Genomic DNA, 23,796 nt, shown 5'->3' with positions numbered 1-23,796 from the left:
AGAACACGGCCATGTACCAAATGCTCAATATTAATCATCCGTGTAATTTGCTCTATGGGATGTTTGTAAAATTTCAACAGAGGAAATTTCTTGGCATGGCATTAAATGTTAATAAACATTTTACAAAAGTCATCTACACGGACACTTATACCGACACCGATATCTCCACTGACTATAAACTGAACACATGGTGTTGTGTTGCTCTTATCGACACGTGGCGGAGCGTCAATCAGCGGGTAGACAGCGTACACTGACTATACAAATAGAAGGACCGTATCAAAATGTTCAAATAAACGGAATATTACCTCGTAAAATTTGGTTGGACTCATCAGAGTTAAAATAGAAATAATTTTTATTAAACTATAGTTGGTTTATATAACCTTTTATTCGGAATCTGAATCAACAAGTGCTCTCGTTAGTTTTGAAATCCCCTTAGTCATGCATTTGTGATATTGATATTTATGGATCCATGATTTCCATCTTGATCATAACTTATTTGTCTACTTTATTAGTGGCCATTAATAAACGCTTTTCAACATTAAAAAAAAAAAACACTGCACAGATTAAAGTTTTATACACGTTTGGAAACATCTTTGAAGATTAGAGTGTTGCTGCTTATATCACGAAATATGGTGAAGTTGAATTCATCCCTTCGAAATTATTTACGGACGCCATTATGAGTTGGTTGACTGAATTTCAACTATGTTATGTTATGTGTTTTTGTACTGTTGTTTGTCTTTTCGTCGTATTTTGTTTTTTGTCATGGTATTCTCAGTTTGTTTTCGATATCTTTCTGCTCTCTTTTATGACTTCTGGAACGAAGACAAGATAAAATCTAAATGAAGCTTTTTATTAACTATTTACATGCAGAAACATTTACGATATCTATTCATTACGAAAAAAAAATATGTATTCATGACATGTTTAGACGAACTACAGTATAAATTCGATATAAGCTGATGTGATATATTTCATTATCAACAATCAACTTTAATGCCATTCAACGATTCGGGTGTCCAACATTCTCTCTACAAGATTGACCGCTCATCATCATCCTCATCACTCTCTGCGAGCTTTGAAACATTTTTTGCTTTGTCTTGCTCCATGGTTGTTGGCGGTGAAGAATAGCTAACGGGACTTGGAGAGTTTACACCTAATGGGATAGTGTCAAAATCAAATCCTTCAATAGTTGCTCTGAAATAAAAGAATACAGTTACAAAAGAAGATATGTAATTTTGATGATTTCATAGCTTAAAAGATACAATTTAGATCAAAAATTTGGAGGGAAATATATAAAATATTTTGATATTATACGTTGTATATTACTATAATACTTAAAGGCTCTTGAAAAAATACAATAATTTACATCGTATACATAGAGAGTATATGAAACTGTTTACAAAATAATATTATGTATATACATCTATTCATCAATAAACAAAGAAAACGTGTAAACAATTCTAGGTTACACCACCTCCTCTCTCAATGAGCGAAACTCGTACTGCCTAAAAAGCTATAAGGGCACGGGAATGGCAAATTGTGAAACTATAAAAAAAAGAAAACTAAGGCCCGATTATTACGAGAAAGAACGAAATACAAGAGGTTCTAAAGAGCCTGTGTCGATCACCTTGGTCTACTAACTATATCGGCAAAAATTTACTTTTAAATAGATCTTATATTGCTGATAATTCTTTGCTTATTTAAGTTTCTATCTATCGATTATAATTTCGTAATATAATAATCATGTACGGCAAAACGCAAATAAATGGTAAAATTCGTCATCAAAGGGCAATAACTCAAATAAGAATTTGTCGAACGATTGATTTCTACCATATTGTCGTAATTGTAGATCTGGTCTCGTTGATCATTTTTGGATTTCAAAGTTTCTCTCTATTTATTATAGTTTTCAAGATAATAGGCCAAAATAAAAAAAAAAAAAAATTGGTAAAATTTGTCATTTAAGAGCAATAAGTCCTGTAAGAAGTCGTCTTATAGTTTTGACATAGTTGGACAATTGGTAGAACTCAACTTTTTGAACATTTGTGCCCTTGTCAGATTTTCTCTATTTATAACGGTTTTTAAAAAAATAGACAATACTTGCACTTTCCATAGACTACAAGTTCACTTTTATTCAAGATCTTCTTTTACTATATTGAGTAACGATGATGTATTTGTAAATAAGATATGCTCGTTATGTTCACAATCGTATTGATACTTACATTGCTGTTGGGTCTATTATAGGCTTACTAATCTTATAACAGCCATCGTCCATTGTATAGTCATTATCCCAATCATTACTCATTTTATACGATTTGCAAATTCTACCAAAAAAAAAAAGTCGTTAAATTTTTAAAACTGATATATACACGCAGTTCTGGAAAATAAAATGGGCTTGATATATTGAACGACGATTTAATGTATTTATTCCTGATATCTAACACACGTGCCTATGTTACCTTATTCCCAGTTTAGTATATGTTTCCTGTATTAATTGGCCAATTACAAGTCGTAAAAATACACGTAGCCCCGGCTGTTGCTTACCCATATATCCTAGAATTGCTACCCATAATCCTTGAAAACTTATTACGCGTTTACCTTAATTCCGCTGTTGTAACCAGTGAAAAAAGGAATTCTATAGATTATCCATGATGTCTGTATTCAATAATGGAATCGTCTATCAATTTTATCCTATCATGCCGATCATTGGCATTTATATAAGTAAACATAAGCATCATTTGGCTACCACGTGGTCAATGAACTAGACTACTTAAATTAAAACATAGTTATTCAAATCACACACGTTTACTTCACGCCGTCTATGACCTAAGGCAACTAGAACTAGCAAGGCCCCAACATTTCCTAAACGTACTTAACTGAATCTTATTGACTTATAGAGTATTGTAAGTTTTGACGTATCTCGATCTCCGGACCTGCCTAGAACAAGTTAGCTTATTTGAAAACTGTTATTAAGAAAATTGCTTTTAAGGTAAAAGTGCATTCTTAAAAAAACATTGATTATTGCAAAGATATTGGTTTTTGAAAACAAAGTGGTGTCAGTGATTTTATTTTAGATAATATTTCCTATGGTTATATAATTGCTTTTAAAGAAGATCATGAACAAGTTTTTCAATGATAAAAAATCGGCCTTCGTTGATCATGTTTTTGTGGACAAAGCTGATTCTGAATTAGCAGCCAAAGGTTGTTCAATTAAGGCCCCCTTTGGAACCGTATGTTGTCAATGATTGCATTTTAAATATTTAGCAAACATTGCCACTTATTTAAAGTCCGGTACCAGCATTTTGACATGTGTTCTCAACACCAAACTTATTTAGGGTTGTCTTGTAGAAGAGTATACTAATAGTTACTTGTATTAAACTTTAGACTTTTGCCTGCGACAATTACTAAGTGTTTGAAGCTATAGTGAAAAAATGGCAATTAAATTTCATGCGTCCTAAGAACTTTTCTTAATTTATCTTCATCAAGGACGATCAAAACCAAATATTTTAAAGCCAAGGATATATACGAACCAAAACAGTTGCAATCAATCCCACATTTTCGGAAATCAGCCAAGTTTTTGGTAAATGAGGAAAACAGTATTTTAGAGCAGGTCCAAAAACTCGAATGGCTTGGCACTTCGTGGGATTCAAAAAGGTATGGTTTTCTTATTCCTGAAAGAAGAATGAGTGATAACCATGGATTCATTGAATTCTATATGTCGCATTTTCTGCAGATCAAAATTTACCGTTAGATTTCCCACAGTGCAAGTGTAAATACATACTACGATATTCATCTTACCCTTTTTGTCTGCAATATACCACAATAACACCCACCAAAATACCAAGGATAGTGCAACTTGTACATACTGCTAAGATAATGCTCACTGAAATGAAATTGTGAAATAGCTTAAACTCCAGCATCTGTTCTTGTTCTGTAACACATAAGTATAACATTAGAATCTATATCTGATTTTTGCTCCTTTTATTTTATTTATCTTTATATCTAATAACACTTTGAGTTCTTGTCAAATAGTTTATCAAACTGTTTCGAAACATGCTTGATTAAACAAAAAACTAAAATCGTACCGACAGCTTACACAAGTTTGAAGTGGATCTTTTAGTGTTTAAAATATATCTAAACGATATCAATACAAAATATAAACTCTAATGTAATATTTAGTTGTAAAAGAAATTAACGCCTCCGATAATTACAAATATGTACATTGAAACGAACTCTTTTAAACATAATTTCCTCCGATCAAAACAAAATATAGCGTTTAACAATATTATCTATTATATTCATGCATTTTGCTATGCAATATTTCAGCAAGTGTATATATTTCAGGATTTTAGTATGAAAAATATAACGACCAAACAACTGCATTGCTCCTCATGATTGCTGTGCATCTGTTTACGACGAGTCATAACAAACATTGATATAAAAGCCAGTCACTGGACATCTTTGAATACATGAATATATACACACGGTCACTTCAACAAACAAACACCCTTTCATAAAAAAAATATCGTATGGACTTCTCTGTGTGTTAGTTTCTAAAAAACAATTGTACAACTGTTTTAAAATAAAAATGTATTACCAAAAAATACTCACAAGTATTCTCTTTACCAGATAGTGGTATTGGTACTAAAATATAAGAAAAATAAAGTCTTATATTTAAAATGATAAAATCAAAATCAAGAAATCAGGAGAAACCTTTTAATGTGTTCTCAAATATTAATATGGACATTTTCAAGAAAATACTACAATACCAAAAGTCACTTTTATTTGATAGTATGGAATACCTCACAAGCCGCTGATCTCACAATATCAGTTCAATTCAAGGCAGTAGGCCTTGTTAACCCCAAAATGTACCCATTGTTAAAATTGTTCATATATTTTTACTATTGAAAGGATATGGGTCCATGCATTATCTGCTTAAATCTTTTTGAAATTCATCGTTGTATTCTATTTGAAGAGTATATTGAATATGATCCATAAAAACGGTCGAAAACGCTACCAAGCATATATTATTGTGTGTTTTTGCACATTTTCGTAAAATTAATATTCGTTACTGTTCAAAAGCGAAATAGGAACATGTCTAAGAGTTAATGTAATGGTTACATTAACAGGGTTTGTCATTTCGGAGCTATTTCTGGGTGACTGTAAGATATGGGTTTTACTCATTGTTGAAGGCCGTACGGTCACCTATAGTTCTCAATTGTTGTGTCATTTGGGCTCTTGTGGAGAGTTGTCTCATTGGCAATCATACCACATCTTCTTATTGTTATATTGATATAAATTAATGATTTATTATTAAACAAGTCGGAACATTTTTTATCCCTCAGATAACACAATATTTCAAATTTTACCAGAACTAGAGGCTCTAAAGAGCCTGTGTCGCTCACCTTGGTCTATATGCATATTCAATAAAGAACACTTTCCAACATTGTAGACGAGAATAGAATTAATTACAAAAATCTTTGTTTTTTTTAACTGATATTGCTGATCATTGAAGTCTGTTTAGTTTCTCTCTATCTTATTTAGCTTTTGCTCCAAACACAAAAGAGGGTAAAAAATTTCCTAATTTAAGGGCAATAACTCCTATAAAAAGTAACAGTATACTAATTATATCGGCAAAATTTGACTTGTTAGTAGGTCTTGTCTTGCTTCTCATTTTTGATTATTTAAGTTTCTATCTACCTTTTATAATTTTTATCATATAAGGCAAAACGCAAAACAAACAAAAAAAATTGGTAAAAATCGTCACTAAAGGGCAATAAGTCCAATCAGGAGTCGTCGAACAATTTCCGCCTTTTGTTTTAATTGTAGATCTTGCCTTGCTGATCTTTTTTGTTTAGTTAAGTTTCTTTCTATCTATTATAAGTTTTAAGATATGACAAAAACGCAAAAAAAATAAATTGTACTAATCCTCATCAAACGGCAATAACTCTAATGAGGAGTCAACTGACGATTTCAACCATAGATTTAATTGTAGAACTTGTCCTTCCGACTATTTTTGCAATTAAAAAATTCTCTCTATCTATTATAGTTTTCAAGAAAATAGGCAAAAATGAAAAAAAAAAAGTGGTAAAATTTGTCATTTAAGGGCAATTACTCCTACAGAAAATCATCTCACAATTTTGACGTAAATGAACAATTGGTAGAGCTCAACATTCTGAATTTTATCACTTCAGATTTCCTCAATTAAAAAAGGTTATCAGAATAGTAGACATGCATTTTACCCAATATTTTCTTTTTTTAGCCACGTCGGCCATCTTTGTTGGCATGCGGGGTCATCGGATACATTTTTTAATCTAAATACCCTAATGATGATTATGGCCAAGTTTGATTCTATTTTGCCCAGTAGTTTCAGAGGAGAAGATTTTTGTAAAAGATTACAAAAATTAACGAAAAATTGTTAAAAAATTACCATAAGGGGCAATAACTTATTAAGGGGTCAATTGACAATTTGGTCATGTTAACTTATTTGTAGATCTTACTTTGCTGAACATTATTGCTGTTTACAGTTTATCTCTATCTATAATTATATTCAAGATAGTTACCAAAAACTGCAAAATTTCCTTAAAATTACAAATTCAGGGGCAACAACCAAACAACGGTTCGTTTGATTCGCCCGACAATGTCAGGGCAGATAGATCTTAACCTTATGGACATTTTAACCCCTGTCAGATTTGCTCTAAATGCTTTAGTTTCAGAGATATAAGCCAAAAACTGCATTTTACCCCTATGTTTTATTTTTACCCATGGCGGCAATGTTGGTTGGTAAGCGGGGTTGTCGGACAAAATTTTCAAACTAGATACCCCAATAATGATTGTGGCCAAGTGTGGTTAAATTTGGCCCAGTAGTTTCAGAGTAGAATATTTTTGTAAAAGTTAACGGACGACGACGACGGACGACGGACGCAAAACGCCAAGTGATGAGAAAAGCTCACTTGACCCATTGGACCAGGTGAGCTAAAAAAAAATTCATTAAATTCTTTCAAAACATTCCTGAAACACGTTCTGTCTTTATACTATGAAACTCCCTATTTTGATATGGAATTTGACTGTTTAAAATTAAAAAAAAATGTCAAACAAGATGGCCTAAAGACGTAAGAAAAAATTAAATGTGGACAACATTCATATATACTTGTTTCTATAAAAAATAAATTGCCGTCTCTCTTTGCATTACTTTGTGTGATAAAGAGCAAATTTTATGGTTAATTAAGTGTAAGGAAAATCAGTAATATTCAGTATGGAACGATTTCATGGATTACTGTTGTGACGAGTTGACCTTTCTATATTAAAATACGTTACTTTAGTATCCTATTTATTTTCGTTTGTTGGCAAAAACACTTCAAATTGGTAAAAAATTATCATTAAAGAAATTTAACTCCAAGAAGGAGTCGACTGATGATTTCTGCTTTAATTTTTTTTATTTCTTTTCTTGTTGATCGTTTTTTTTGGGGGGGATATCTAAAGTTTCTATTTATCTATCATGGTTTTTATGATGAAATACAATAACAGCAAACACTGTATAAATAGATATAAGAAGATGTGGTATGAGTGCCAATGAGACAAATCTCCATCAAAGTCACAATTTGTAAAAGTAAACCATTATAGACTGTATAAACTCCATTTAAGGATATTAAATTCAAAAAGGAGTCGTCTGAAATTTTAGGCCATTCAATTGATTAGTAGATATCGTCTTGCTGATCAAGTTTTGCTTTCTAAAATCTCTATCTATCTATCATAGCTATTATGTGCAATACAAAAACGCAAATGAAGTGAAAACTTCATTTAAGGGCAATAGCTTCAATAAGGAGTTGTCTGACGATAAATACGTTAATTTGTATGTAGATCTTGTCTGACTTGTTGAGCATTTTTGCTTTTACAGTTTCTCTCCATCTACTAAAATTTTCAAGATGATAGGCAAAAAGAAAAATATATGAAGGGCAATAACTCTTTTTAGAATTCGTATTACAAATTTGACGTAAAAGAACAGTAGATTGATATCAACATTTTGAATATTTCTGTCTAAGTCAGTTTTTTCACTATTTACTCAGGTTTACAATTAATAGTCAAAACTTGCATTGTGCCCCTATGTTCTATTTTAGTCATGTTAGGCTTATTGTTTGGCAGGTAGGGTCATGGGACACTTCTTTTAAACCAGATACCCAAATGATGATTATAGATATGCATGGTTTAATTTGAACAAGTGGTTTCAGAGGAGAAGATTTTTGTAACGTTTAACAGACGGCGACGACGGAGTACGACACACAACGGAAGACTGATGCCAAGTGTCGAGAAAAACTCAGACAAGGTGTGCTTAAACGGTCGTTATGTTAAAAGAGCAGAATAATTACTAAAAAAAATCGTTCATATTTTTTTTATTATACATACCACAACAGTCATCAATGGAAACAGAGTCTGTTCCTTCTGTGGTCATTCCCTTAGGACATGAAAAACAAAACATTTGGCCTTTTTGATCTTGATATGTTCCTTTGTCACATGACAGACATTCATCATTTGAACAGAAATGACCAATGCTACAAGGTACTGTAATGAATAGCAAAGGATTACAGAGAGGAAAAAAATACATATATACACGTAGCAGCGTTCTAAAGACAGTGTTTGATATAAATGCGTCGATGAAGGAGTATTATAAGTTCAGTAAAATATATGAAGTTAAGACAACGCGCGAACTGTTACATTGTAATGTGAAATTGCGAGCCTAGCTGCATTCAGGCAAAATATTTGATATGGTAGGAAAAATTATACAAATAATCAATACCAATGCAGAACAAACCAAAATTATTTTTGACAATAATATTGACAACTATTTTGATTTTAAAGCCATATAGTGTTTTTTTTATAAAAAATAATCTACTTTGAAAATACTATAGTTTTTTAAACACTGTACAATTAAAACAAGCTAAACAATTTAAACAATTATCAACTAAGGTCTTGAGGATGTTGTTACTCAATGACCCACATTTCAGTGAGTGCTTGCATCTCATATATCCCAGTGAAATTAGGAATATGGATACTACCGAAAGCAGAAAGTTTGCCTCATATCTTGATCTTTTCCTTGATATTGACACAGGTGGACGACTTCGAACTAAAATATATCACGAATGTAATATTTTCGACTTTTTTCAATCGTCAACTCCCTTTTTCCCAGCAGTATCATACACTTTGCCCACATCTTACGGCATTTACATATCTTAATAGATACGTTACGATATTGTATGTTCACATCATAAGGACTTCATAAGCAGAATTGTGCATCTCATACACCAAACAAAAACCAATATTCAAACAGATTTATGAGGACGAAAGATTGAAGTCGAATGCTTACCTTTCTACCGCCTTCTTTTTAAGTTTCCTCATTTTTTGGCTTCTAAATTGATCTATGAGATTTGTATATCGGTTAATAAACTCATTATTGCTACCAGGATTGACATTTTTCACTAGGCGCGCGTTTCGTCTACAAAATAGTACCATTGACGCCCAAATCAAATTAAAGATCGACTTTGAAAGACATTGAGTACCGAAAATCACATTCCCAGTGCTGAGTACTGGGTTGGTGATATCCTCAAGGGGTGGGAGACATCAACCAACAGTGGCATCAAGGACAGCAGGATCAATTTGTACGCAAATTACTGTTGCTTTTATTTATCAATCTTACAACTGATGTTGTTTCTTAAGCGTTGGTCTAATGACTTTGAAATTATTATTTTCGATGATGAGAGTATATATATGGAAACTTGAAATTCTGTCGTATGTAAGATGACCTCCATACACGTTAAGTTAAGTCGTGTATCAGTACGGTCTTCATAAAGAAAGATTTTTATGACTTAAAACAAACAAATTGTATCTGCGAACCCCAAAATGTTTGGTTTTTAAAGAGGGTAAATATAAAATAAGAATTTTCTTTGAAGAGACGTCAACTTCCTCTGAGAGAAAATGACGGGGGATAATAAACCTGTTCAAATTCTTGACCAAAATATTTCTTGCGCTAGGTCGTGTAACCGGTCATTGGAAAAAATCGTTTTGGAAGGTAATGTATGCAAGGGGAGCACGTTGTACATGTATGTGAAGAGCTACATATAAGAAAAATTTTGTGCAAAATGCTACAGAATATCATAAAGAATTCAATAAAAAGACTAACCGTAGCGAATCATAAGTTTACCTTGATACGTTAGAAAAGGATATATGTTTTGCAAATATTGCTCAACACAGCTTAAACATATGAACCATTCAACTGCATATCAGAATAAAGATATCAAAACCAATAAAATAAGATTTGCTTCGTTTAAAATAACCGGACTCACCAGATGCGTATGTAACTCATATATGAAGCTTCTTATGGGGATGATTGAATAAGCATACCAAAAAGAAATGCATGATATTCAATTAAAACAGTAACCGTTTTAAAATATTACTCCCATTAAATTTTGAAGTTTTCCTTATTACGAAGAGTTACTATTCTTATGTTACAGATACAACTTTTATGTATTAATATTTGATAGTAAAATCCATATTAATGCCTTATATCAGGTATCGTTATAGCATTTGTGTAATAGACCAACATCATAAGCTAACATTATTAACTCTAATTCGTAATTCAGAAATGTAATTGATATGCCAATCATCGATCCAACAAAACACTTAATGATATTTCTTTTGGTTAGACATTCTTTTTTTTTTGCATAAAACATGTAAAAGGAGATTCTAAACAATATTCTTTAACATTACTATATTCAGAAATTATTACGAGGTTTTTATATATGCGAACAATGTGAGTGGGTGAATATTGCAAAAATAAGAACTGGCACTCTGATATCGGACACATATATTTGCATGACGCTTTTCCCTGAAATCGCAATAATTAATCTCGCATTTTTTTTCAGTCTTCAAAAATCGCAATAATTATTGCAATAATTTCTGAATTTAAGGTAAGATATAGATCGAAAACAAAACCAGATATTTCGTTTATCTGTTCATAATATATCAAAGAACCTATCATCAAATTTTATTGAAATAACTTTGAAAAATATTTACCGCAGTATGCAATAACAGGAACTGTGCCAGATGGACAATTTAAACTGATTTCAGATGTAGAACTATTCTGTACAATCTTATATATGATACTATTGTGTGGAAGATCTAACTCAGTTCCGTTTTCCAATTCTTTAAGTTCTGTGACGGCGTCTCCGAATCCATAAACACAGGTCTCTAATCCATCTGTAAATTAAATCATACATTAGGAACAGTCACATCGAATTAATTTTGAGGAAATTTGTTCCTGTCTTTAAGTTATTTATGTAAAAATAAGGAAAGGTTGTATGATTGGAAATGAGAAAACAATCTATCGAAGTTCAAATAAAGTGGAAGTAAGCAAATATAGGCAACCGTACGGCCTATAACAATGAAAAAAATCCATATCGTATAGTCGGCTACAAAAGGCCCCGAAATAAAAAATATGAAACAATTCAATTTAGAAAACTCACAGTCTAATTAATAACAAAACTATTAACGAAAAACAAATACGACAGATATGAACAAACGAACTACAAACACTGTTCTGTTGTGATATCACATTGCTAGCGTTTGTATTGATGTATTGATCATTGTAAAGATTTAATCACAAGTTAAACTGAAACAAACATGTCCACGTCTTTTTTGAAACTGTTCCTGTAATGACATAATATAAGATATTTTGATACATGTACTGTTCATCTTGTTATTTTTAATACTTACGCGTAGTTGTATCACATGTTAATTTCACTGTAAAACCAACAGAAGAGTTAGTGTCTAAATTCTTTTGTGAAATATCGCAATTTATAACTTCATTGCTTGATATGGTACAGATGTTTGACGTCACACATGTAAGTTGATGGGCAGCTGACTCAATTCTAGCCGTAATGTTGTTTTTGACATCGGCAGTGAATGAAGTATCGCATCCATCCAAGTCGTAATACGCTGTGTGATTGACGTGAATTTTTGTTGATTGGATAATCTCTGAAATTATAATCAATTATTTACACATCAATATTTTTAGATAAATCAGCACAAGATTTATTTTGAGATCACTGATGATGATTTATTCGTTGAGCGTATGTTCACTTGTTTCTGTTAATATGTCTTTTGATTGAATTAAGTCATTTCAATTGATATTTTATAGTGTGGTTTTCTATGTTGGGATGTTACACTATTGTTTCAGGTAAGGATTAAGGTTGGTACCTTTTAAAACGTTTAAACCCGCTGCCATGGTTTGCACCTATCCTAAGTCAGGAACCTGATGTTCAGTGGTTGTCGTTTACTGATGTAGTTCATAAGTGTTTCTCGTTTCTTGTTTTTTTATATAGATAAAACATTTGGTTTTCCTGTTTGAATGGTTTTACACTATTCATTTTTGGGGCCCTTTATAACTTGCTGTTCGATGTGAGCCAAGGCTCCGTGTTGAAGACCGTACTTTGACCTATAATGGTTCACTTTTACAAATTACGACTTGGATGGAGAGTTGTCTCATTGGCACTCATACCACATCTTCTTATATCTCTTATAAGAAATCCTCCATGATGTATCATCATGCCGTAGATATAGCCATGATCATCATTTTGATACCTTTAATATTCATGGTGTTTCAATGAGTTTCCTTCCTTCGTTTATGCTATAGATTTAGTAACATGATCGGACATAACTATTAACCTTCAACTTTTAAACTGATCATGGTATCCTTGTATATAAATGTTTTGAAACATCATTTTGATTTACACAAATAACACTTTTATGCTAGTATCTTGGATACTGCGAAACACTCATCTTCCCAACGATTTGGAAATAAGAAATATTAACCGATATATATTTCTTTCTTAAACTTTCTCTTTGTCAACAAAGGTCTTGGAAATAAGAAATATACACTGATATATATTTCTTTCTTAAGCTTTCTCTGTGGCAATAAAGGTTTTGACAATACATTAGAAAGATTGCAGGAATTTACAAAAATGTTAGATAGCAAAGTACAATACAACAAACAACAATTCCGACACCTTCGAAAACATTCGATTACCTTAAACCAAAGTATTAAAATTTGCCCTTTTTTGTTTTTACTTTTGAAATCATATTAAGGTTGTCAAATGACAAACATATTCAAAGCATTAGACGATCTGATTACCTGTACAGTGCGGTAGTCGACCATACGGGTTATTATTTGTCTGAAAATCCCAGTAGTAGTATGTTTCATTTCCGCACACATATTCTTCTTTGACATCGTGGTCAAAGTCGAATCCTTCGTCGCAGCTTAGTACACATGTAATTGTATTGCTGTTGTTTACACAGGACAAGGAAGAGTTGCTTGGTTCAACTAACTCTGTACATTCTAAAAATAAGATAGTGAGCAAATTATTTTATCATATAGCATATATATGTTCATGAGATCAGGACATAATAATTTAAATAATTAGGAATGGCATTAGTTTCATTATTTTATTTTACTTTTTATTGCTGTAGGTAATTTATATCCTTGACTCTTGTCAACTGGTGCTACATTTTATGAATATTTTATTTCAAATCTAATGTAATCAGGTTAACAATAATGAATGATTTGTGCTAAGATCATTTATAACAATTAACTGACAATATTGAACCAACAATACGCATTCAATACGGTTTTATCTTTAGCATTTCAAGGTCAAAAGAACTGGCAGTACCTCGACAAGATTCTAAGCTGCATATTTCGATTTCTGTATCTGATCCTTCACACAGTTTTCCTCCATTATCTGGAAGGGGATCTGCGCATGCCCGCCAACGTTGGATTGTACCATTACCACAGCTAACAGAACATTCTGTCCAATTATCCCAGTCAGACCAACTGCCGTCAACTTAAACAAGGAATTTATCATTACATACAATTTTATCAAGAAGTTTGCTCAAAATGAAGATATTCCTCTTATAAAAAATATGCTTCCAAAGCACTCGTTTGTTATATACCTTCATCAGGAACGCTCGAATCCAAATATTTCGAAGCAAACAATCCTGGATGAGCTGTATGACCATAACGATACCTTCATAAGATTTTCAAACATTGATTAACACATGAATCCTCAAAAGCCTAATGATAAAAGACCATAAATTCGATGAACAAATATGTGATAAAATTAAGTATAGACATAATAGTTTTGTTTAAACTTATTCCATATTTTTAATTATGATATTGTCAGTATTACATATTTCCCTATTAACCACCTCCTATTTTTTATGAATGGAATAAATTGACCTGGAATCTAGTGATGTCTTCGAAAAGAACCTACCCATTGTAATTTCACATAACTCTCCTGTATATCCATAGTCACATGAGCACGCATAATTATTCACTTCATCTATGCAGGTTGCATTATTCTGGCAGACATGTACAGCACAATCATTAATATTTGTATCACAGTTAGTGCCCGTAAAACCAACATCACAAGCGCAAGTGTATCCCAAAAGTTTGTCAGTACAGCTTCCATTTACACAAGGATTTATTTGGCAATTATCATAATCTATAAAACAATAACCACATGTTTCACCGAGTTCGATTAAAGATGTCAAAGTGATATTAAGTAAGCGATTATCGTTTTAACAAATATTACATATACCTATTAAAGAATGCAAATGCGTCTATCTAAAAAAATGTAAGCCATTATGCCTGAGATCTTTAGGTTATTATGCAAATCATAAACATAAGCAATTAAGGTTCTAAGTTAGAAAGGTAAAAAAATCACAAGCACTTCTCTGCACAACTTTGTTTTAGTTGTTCTTAAATGAGATTTGTATTTTATTTTGTCTCTTTCTAAATAGTTCCTTTTTTTAAATATGGTGTCCAAATTATAGATGAATCTTCAAGAGGAGCTAAGTTATATAACCATTGCCAATGAAAAAAATAAAAAATAAATATATACTTGCCATCACATTTGGATGGAATATTTATGTATGCATTCATCAGATTGCTATAAACAAACTCATTCCAGTTGACGAATCCCGAAGACAAACCTTCACTTTTACATTTCGAATACAAATGTTCATTATTCATATACGCTTGCTGGGAAACTATGCTAAACTGTGAAATAGCTCCAATGAAGTTATCTCCTGTAAGAATAAGATCATGAGTGTAATTCTCCTTGAATATCACTTTTTTAAATTGAAAGTCTTTCCAATGTAAAGGGATAACAGTAGTTGACAATGTAAGCCATGCAATTTAGCTTTGAAATCTATATAATCTTTCCAAACGAGAGGCAAAAGATGTCAAAATGGACATAAACGAAAATAAACTGACAAAGCCATGGCTAAAAAAGAAAAAGACCAACAGACAAACACCAGTAAAGAAAACACAACATTCACAGCTCAAACGATTGAGCAACACATGCCCCACCAAACACTGGGGTGATACAATGTGTTTTGAAAGGGTAAGCAGATACTGCTCCACATGTGGCACCCGTCGTGTTGTTCATGTAGGCATATAATCCAATAGCGTAAATAAACGCCAATTTAATAATAAGAAGAAGAAGTATGGTTTCCACTGCGACAACTATCTACAAGTTATCAAATTTCGTAGATATAAAAAAATAACTTAAGCTTAACCTTAGGGCTTAAAAAAACTAAGAAACTTTATCGTATAGCAAGTTAAAACAAGACCCTTCCTTACAAGACCAAATTTAGGACAATTTATAAATTAGAAAACTAACAGCCCGATTAATAAAAAATGAATATGGTACACAAGCATTTAAACACTATAATGCCTTTGGAGGTAAACCTACATTGTGACACTCATTTAATAGCATTATATATTTAAAATGTTATTTTGTTCTATACTTTGTTTCAGGCCAGATCTTTATTAACGAACTTACAATGTCGTTTGCAAAGAATTGGCGAGGAAAAACACTATGTACTTACGGTCATGAATTTCAAATGATATGACATAAGAAAATGTGTTATGATAGCAAATGAGACAATTTTTCAACAGACTCTAAATCACGTGGATTCAAATAAAATTGTTGTGTTTTATTAACCCAGATTCCTATCTGTTTAAGTGTTGAATCATAGCTAATATTGCAAAATCATTTCTTTTAACAGCAAGACAATTTTTGATTTCACTGTAATATTTTTTTTACAATTAAAGAATTCAGTCAAAACAATATCTTTTCAATTATATCTTTTGCATAACTGTATACATACGTGTTGGTTCCAAAAATACAAAGTTGTGTACAATATTTAATAAAAGTCAACTGATGATCTAGGTAGTTTTATAAGGACAACTAAAGGCTTATTAAACATATCTTTTTTTACATCTGCCTATAATATTGAACCTACCTCCTAAAGTTATATTTAAGTCAAGATCTTGAGTAAAATTAACGTTGTTTTCATATATTTTATGCAGTTCTCCATCAACAAATAATGAACTATCATTTGTGTTAATATGTAATGTAATGTGAAACCATTTCTTTGACAAATCAAGACCATCAAAAGCATCAGATGAGTTTCTGTCAAAATAAAAAAAAAATTGTTATAGATAATGCATATTTTAAGGTTTTTCTTGAAGTAAAACACCCCGACGAGGTGTGCTATACGACAAGAAAAACCTTAAAATATGCATTATCTGACTTATATACCGTCAACAAATATTATTTTCTGCAAAAATTTACAGTATTTCCATCCTATTTTACCGACGACACTAAAGTGGGATATTCTTTGCTGGTGTGTTCAGGGATTAATACGCCCTACGGCTCATTTATAATGTGTAATAAAACTCACTTATTAATCTAGATATATAAACGTTAGAAATCATTGTCCAGTTTCAATAGAAATATTGCTGTAACTGCATGAAGCAAGACACAAATGAATTGTTACGGTGTATGAAAAATACAAGTCACTTTGTAAGTAATTTATTGTATCAACCTTGTTCATGAAAGAGGGATGCTATTTTTTTTTTGTTTATTTTCATGACATTTTTATCGCAGAAAAGCAGATTATTTTTTCAACAAAGTTTGAAAAGAACAATTCAGTCAGAATAATTGTTTTCTCTCTTTTGTCTGGTAGTGCCACTTTTTTTTTTTTTTTTATAAAACTCAAGAATCAGGATTAAATATTTTATCCCCTCCCTATTTTAAAGTACGTGGGTGTGATTCTATAGAAAATAAGAACATTTGTCCATTTGATCATTAGATAGAGTAAAAGGTATATAAAGATGTAAAAAAAAGAACTGGCATGAAGAGAGCACGAAATCATGATGCATGTACATGTAACACGAAAAACGAATATCTATATAGGTCAAAGTATATTTTCTTATATAATGTGAATAAATAAGATTTTCACAATCCTACACACGAATGTGTTAAATCTGGCTTTTTTATGAAAAGTTTTGCATTATTAAATTCATCTCACATAGTATCCCTTTATTGTAGACATAAATTAACTAAACTTCACATTATTTGTTTTGAAAGTTAAAATGTGCGTCAACGGCAATTATTGGTATTTCAGTCCAATAAACGGAGGAGAGGATGTTGCTGTCTTAATCCTGTTGAACCCTCAATTGGCAACAACACACGATAGCGATCAAACGAATTAAATGTTTAAGTAAATAAAAGTTTGTATTTTAAACAAGACCTTATACAGGTCATTATTTTATGCCTTGAAGAAAATTTCATAGAAACTTGGTATCGTCCGGGTTGATTCTTCGAAAAAATGACCTGTCGTTCTGAAAGAAAATAACTCCATGTAGGTTTATAAACAAATATAATAATATAAATATGTGAATCAAGTGAAAATGGATAATTTCCCTCCAGTTATTTTATTAACGTAAACCCTTACCGACGAAAGTGAATCATTTCTGGCTTTGTTTACTTTTCGATTTTACGTGAAGATGCAATAAAGAATATGGTTCCCTTCACTGGCACATCATATCATTTCCGGTTTTGCTGCATAGCTTACAGTTTTAGGTTTTGTGATCAATATTCGTAAGCGTATTTATTGATAAGTAAAGCTGTCTAGATTCATTTAACAAAAGAGTTCTCTACTTCAAAATATCAAATTAAAATAAGTTTTGTAAAAAAACAACACTGGAATGCAAGAATCATACATACGTGTTAATAGTTAACAAATCAGACGTCAACTCAATGTGGTCAGATGCAGAAGAATCTACGGCGAAAAAAGTTCCTCTGCATGAAGTTTGACAGTGTATATGAAAAGTCATCACAAATGGTGTTTGAAGTGGAATATCACTTATTTGCAACTCTGTGTAAGCAGGTTCTGTGCTGTTTGGGAAAACAACATCGTAATCTGAAAAACATCATTTAACATGATCCATAACAAATCAATTGGTATAACAAACTTTTTTTAGCATTTTAATACAGTATATGCTCCTATAAACGAAAATCTCATGTTCAATGATTATTTTTTACTTTTATGCTTTGAATAAAATTAGGATACAGAAACCTAGACTTACATCAACTTCGACATGTTCGTTGAATAAGTAAATTTGAAAGTCATCGATTTAAGTTAAGATCAATAAATCTAATTATATTAAAACAACTTAAATTTGTATTCATTTTTACTTGTTATACTAGTATCAAAATGTGGGTTGAATTTGTAACGTAACGACTAATCAAGTAGATATTTGGAATCAACATTTGGAATAGTTTCAATATTAAATATACACCCTCAATTCCGATATCTTACCAACACAAAAAGATACATTGTCACTTTTTTCCATCAATGTAATGCGATTTCCTGGACATTGTTTACAGACTGTTGAACCATAGTTGCTCTCGTAATAACCAACATCGCATTCTACACATGGTGGGATACCGGTCAAAGACCAGGTACCAGGTTCACAAGCATCTGCAATACAATTAACGCAGTTAATTTGTGCTGTAACAACCCTATTTATCTACTTATTACTTTAAACTATGCAAATGTATATGAGTGAATTAGTTTCTGATTATCTAATTTAAATTAAATTAAACAATCAATGCAAAAAATATTTCAAGTCATTGGCTAATATTTTTCTCCTTCATAACCGACTTCGAATCATCATCATTTTCTAAAATTCTGTGTAGAAGCATGTAAAAATTGATTTAGAAGTTCAGCTAAATTTCATACGTGTCAGCCTAATAGAAAAGAAAGGATATATTGTATCTATTCATGACACAAAATCGGTATGTGCACAGCAAAAAAACAAAACAAAACAAAACAAAAAACAAGGGCCATTATTGCTGTTCTTCATCTCAAAACATAAGGGAGGCCTTCAACACGTTGAAAACAAAAATGTTATTATTTACTGTCGAGAAATGGGAAGTGGACAATTGGAAAGTTAAAATCATTAGATTTGTCATAGATTTGTTTAAAAAAGTCAACATCAAGTAAAAATCAAAGCATAAAGCAGACCTTTTAGATTTGGTTGCAGGGACAAATAAATATAAATGAGATGCAATCACTCAATGAAATGTAGGTTATTGGGTAAAAGGATATCATCAATATATATAAAAGTGAAATTAACGAAGTTCGAAAAAAGGCTTTTTGTTTTTTGTGTTTGAGAAAGCACCATCGGCTTCATATGAGTATACAAATGATTCGGCCAGTAGGTTGCCCCTTTTCTAACCACTAGACTTCAGACTGACTTTCAATCAATACATCAATCCACACAACAGACAACAGACAAAACTAGTCAATATGACAGACTTTCGATCAATTTTTTGGACTGCATCTAGACAACTTAAACTAAAATCTGTCTTAAACTTACCCTCACAATTTATCAGTTAAAACAAAATAAATTGAGAATGGCAATAAAAGTACCTTCACATTCTGATACACCTATAGCACCAACTCTGGCTGTTGTCTGAGTATACGGACATGGAATGCAGTCATCTTGAGCAAAATTTGGTTGGTATGAACCTCTGAAACATGTACTACAGGTTTTTGAACTGCCGTCATAAAACGTACCTGCTGGACACGGCACTAATAAAATATAATTACATTACATGTATGTTTCATTATAATACGTTATTTTGATTGGCTAACAGCAAGCTCGTGTCATTCTAAAATTAACCTTCATTTCCAAATGAAATGTAACATTTTATTGATATTAAAGAAATTTCTTGGTATTCCTAAACGGAAGATTTTATACACACAGTAGAAGAAGTATACTTAACAACAAAATTATTTTCATTTACCTGTGTATAATATGACGCAGGTTTCTTCAAAGGTGATGATTTTCTAAAAATTGTTTGAAATTTCAGAGTGATATCATACTTTAACTTTGTTTAAACCTGTTTATTTACTTTTGACTTTAATTATTTATCCCTTGTATTTTTTTATTCACTGTGTATTTGCATTCAGGTGTCACAGGTCAAATTTATTCGTTCATTGTGTGTTGATTTACGTTTTTTTGATTGAGTTAAGCCTTCCAATTGATATTTTATGGTGTCTTTTTCTATGTTGTGATGTTATACTATTGTTTAAGAAAAGGGAGAAGGTTTGGTACCATTAAAACGTTTAATCCCGCTGCAAATGTTTACACCTGTCCTAAGTCAGGAATCTGATTACAGTAGTTGTCGTCTGTTTATGTAGTTCATACGTGTTTCTCGTTTCTCGTTTTTACATAGATTAGAACGTTGGTTTTTCCTTTTGAATGGTTATACACTAGTAATTATTTTGGGGCCCTTTATAGCTTGCTGTTCGGTGTGAGCCAATGCTCCGTGTTGAAGACCTTGACCTATAATGGTTTACTTTTATAAATTGTAACTTGGATGGAGAGTTGTCTCATTGGCACTCATACCACATCTTCCTATATCTATGGTGACACGAGCTTTCACAATACAGTGCACAGATAAATAAAATAAAAACTTGATAGAAATCGTGTTTTCATGATCCTATCGAAAAAATGTAATCATAAGTATTGAATGCTTCTTTTAATAATTTTATAGGGTTGTAAAAGTGTTGACCGTGCGTACATTTTTAGAATGAAGCGTTTTCGCGCTTCATACAAAATGTACTTCGGTCAACGGTTTTACACCCCAATAAATTTACAAAAAGAAGCATTCAATTCTTAAATAAAAGGATAATGTTTAAAAGGCAAAATAGGGGAAACAACTTCATGTCTATAAAAAAACTCGATAAATGTAATTATATTATCTCTTTCAGAACAGGTTAGACGGCGTAATTTATCTGTTCGTTCATCTCAAGCCCTAAGTTGTTTTATGGTTACTTATTGGTTTTATTTTACAAGCGGTTTCGGAAATATTGAAAAGCATACAAGGGATTTATGTCCTACTAACGATTATTCTTAAACTTTAAAACATTTCAAGTTTAAAAAAAATATAGGATCAATTGCATTATAAAATTGTCAAGATATGTTGTTTTTTTCAACAATTCTAATAATCTTGTAAAGTTACACATAAAGTTCAAATACTTTTGACAGGGATATATTGACTTAATTCACAGAAATTAGTTTCCAACACATGCAGATACCGAACAAGAAATGTAAGTCCATCATGTACATTTTTGTGATTGAGTACTCATACGTGTTAAATTGTAAATACATATCAAAAACCTGATGACAAGATTCCCCTTTTTTCTAGATAAAAATATTTTCTTGTCACTTCTTAATCCGTTTTCAGCTACGTGTATAAGTAAACGTTTGATGACTTTTGACCTATTGAACTTTTGATTTTGTCATTTGTTAAGAGCTCTTTCTTGGGGTTCGGTATTTTTGTTACCTTTTTTATTACTATACTGTACATCTAATCCAGTAAAAATAGAGAAACGTCTCTGACAATTCTATGCCTTTTTACATCAAGAAGTACTTTGTGTTTATATGGTGCATTATAATATTGAAATCAATGTTCTAATCGGTACAATTCTTAGTTAAAACCTACAATACACTTTCATGTAAGAAAAAACTATTCGCATGTACCTTTTTCGTATTTCTGATAATAAAAATATGATCATTATATCGTTGTTGGTTTCTTATCGTTGGGATGCTGTCTCATTGACATATACTCGACGTCTACTTTTTTTGCACCTTTAAGAAATTGTAACTTTAGTTAAAAACTGCCTATTTAGAGATTTGTTTTTCAACGAAACCAAATAAAAATTACGAGTCACGATTTGTGTATCGACGTAAATATTGCACGTAAGAAACATACATGATATTTTGAGCTATATTTTAGTGAGCATGAAACTTATATATTCAAGAAAATCTTAAAAGTTTTACACCAAATTCCATTCGGAAAAAAACCTGTTCATGAAAACTGAAATATTTTTATCAGACTCCAGAGATATTTTCACACAAACAAAATTCTCAAGACTAAAATAGGTTACTTTTAATAAATGTTTAAACGACAAAATATTTGTTCGCAATTTTTTTTTTATTAATGTACCAAAAAAACTTAGTTGTGTGCACGGAAAAATCGATGATGTTCAAATGATTTTTTCCCGATTGTATAATGATATTTTAAACTATATTTAAGGATGTTCGCTACTCTTTTTCAAAATAACAAGCTTTTTAAAAGACCGTCACTGTTATAAATTGATAGTATATATAAATAAAGGAACTAAAAAAGCAGAAAAAAATTAAGGGTCCGTGTGCTTGTTTTCGAGATACAAACCATATATAATTTGGCGAGATATAATTATCTGTAGTATTTCATACGTTTAACATTGGCACCCTTTTTCTTGAAAAAATTATGAAAAAATAACAAGGAATTTATAGCATTTTCAAATATGGATCTTTAAACTATGTGTAATAAAATTATGAAAAGAAAAGTAGGGGTTTGTGGGGATTTTTTTTTAATGGCACTACATGGATAAAACCAGAGGATTCCGAATATCTGGCAAAAATTCAAAAACAAGAAGGGCGAACATCCCATGGATTTGTATAGTAATATACTATACAAATCCTTGAACATCCTTAAAGCAAATTCTGTTAATCTGAAAGTAAACTTTTTACAAAATATCCTTTTATTTCATGAATGGAAATATGAAGATAGTGATCATATAATCTCAAAAGCTGTTTTTTTTTGTAAAGAATGTAGTTTATCTGATATTCTATATATATGTATAAAAAATATATTACAAAATATGGAAATTTAATGTGAAATGAATGCCGCATTTGATTAGTAACTTACCACAGGCAATTATAGTATTGAATACAGGCACAGAATTTGCAGGGCAATCTAGAAGTAATTCATTTGATGTCATTTCTAGAAGATTAGCGTACTCGTCATCGCTGGTGAGAGTAAAGTTGTCCGATTTTAGATCTGTTTCAAGGGAATTAATAAACTCTGTAACAGTATTCACTTCAGCTTCATATTGCTGTGATGTAAGTGAATCATTTCCAGACTCGAAATAAATTTCTGTGTTGATGATCATGGTATCTGTTGACCTTTTCTTCTGTTTTTGTGGACAAATCACCTGTGTTCAGAATGATGAAACATTTTGTAGAATGCAAAGTTATCTTGGGCATGCAAAATAAAAAAAAAAAGAATATTTGTGGATGTAAACATTAACTTCTTAAGTTCTTAAGTGATACTACGTATTATTTTCGACGATATAGCTAACGTTGCAATATGAATAGAGATACAACATGTATACGACAGGTGTCACATGGCGTACAGGATCTGCTTACCTTCCCGAGCATCTGATGCTATCCCTAGTTTTGTTTGAAGGGAGTTCGTATTTCTGGTGCTTTGGTTTTCAGAGTTGTACTTCGTGCATTTTAATTTCTCAATTTATGTGTTCTACCGGTAGTAGTCTCGT

The 23,796-nt window shown here is 31.4% G+C and overlaps 1 protein-coding gene across 3 annotated transcripts in view; it reads right to left on the bottom strand.

Annotated features, from left to right (window-relative positions):
• Window positions 1-831: 831 nt before the first annotated feature.
• The window catches only part of LOC127708919 (uncharacterized), a 203,217-nt gene continuing 180,252 nt past the window's right edge, over window positions 832-23,796 (bottom strand). For all 3 annotated transcript variants that reach the window (XM_052214093.1, XM_052214094.1, XM_052214095.1), the window contains exons 17-28: window positions 16,354-16,523; window positions 14,950-15,132; window positions 14,316-14,546; window positions 13,716-13,886; window positions 13,181-13,384; window positions 11,764-12,024; window positions 11,065-11,247; window positions 8,401-8,556; window positions 4,609-4,641; window positions 3,796-3,880; window positions 2,220-2,321; window positions 832-1,194 (exon numbers count right to left, since the gene is read on the bottom strand). In XM_052214093.1, coding sequence (XP_052070053.1) covers window positions 1,029-1,194; window positions 2,220-2,321; window positions 3,796-3,880; window positions 4,609-4,641; window positions 8,401-8,556; window positions 11,065-11,247; window positions 11,764-12,024; window positions 13,181-13,384; window positions 13,716-13,886; window positions 14,316-14,546; window positions 14,950-15,132; window positions 16,354-16,523 — 1,945 coding nt within the window. In that variant the 3' untranslated portion in view covers window positions 832-1,028. The remainder of the gene's footprint in view (window positions 1,195-2,219; window positions 2,322-3,795; window positions 3,881-4,608; window positions 4,642-8,400; window positions 8,557-11,064; window positions 11,248-11,763; window positions 12,025-13,180; window positions 13,385-13,715; window positions 13,887-14,315; window positions 14,547-14,949; window positions 15,133-16,353; window positions 16,524-23,796) is intronic.

This window comes from Mytilus californianus, unplaced genomic scaffold, assembly GCF_021869535.1.
Source record: "Mytilus californianus isolate M0D057914Y unplaced genomic scaffold, xbMytCali1.0.p SCAF_7, whole genome shotgun sequence".
Classification (NCBI taxonomy): domain Eukaryota; kingdom Metazoa; phylum Mollusca; class Bivalvia; order Mytilida; family Mytilidae; genus Mytilus; species Mytilus californianus.
This window is presented reverse-complemented; position numbering and strand designations above follow the sequence as displayed.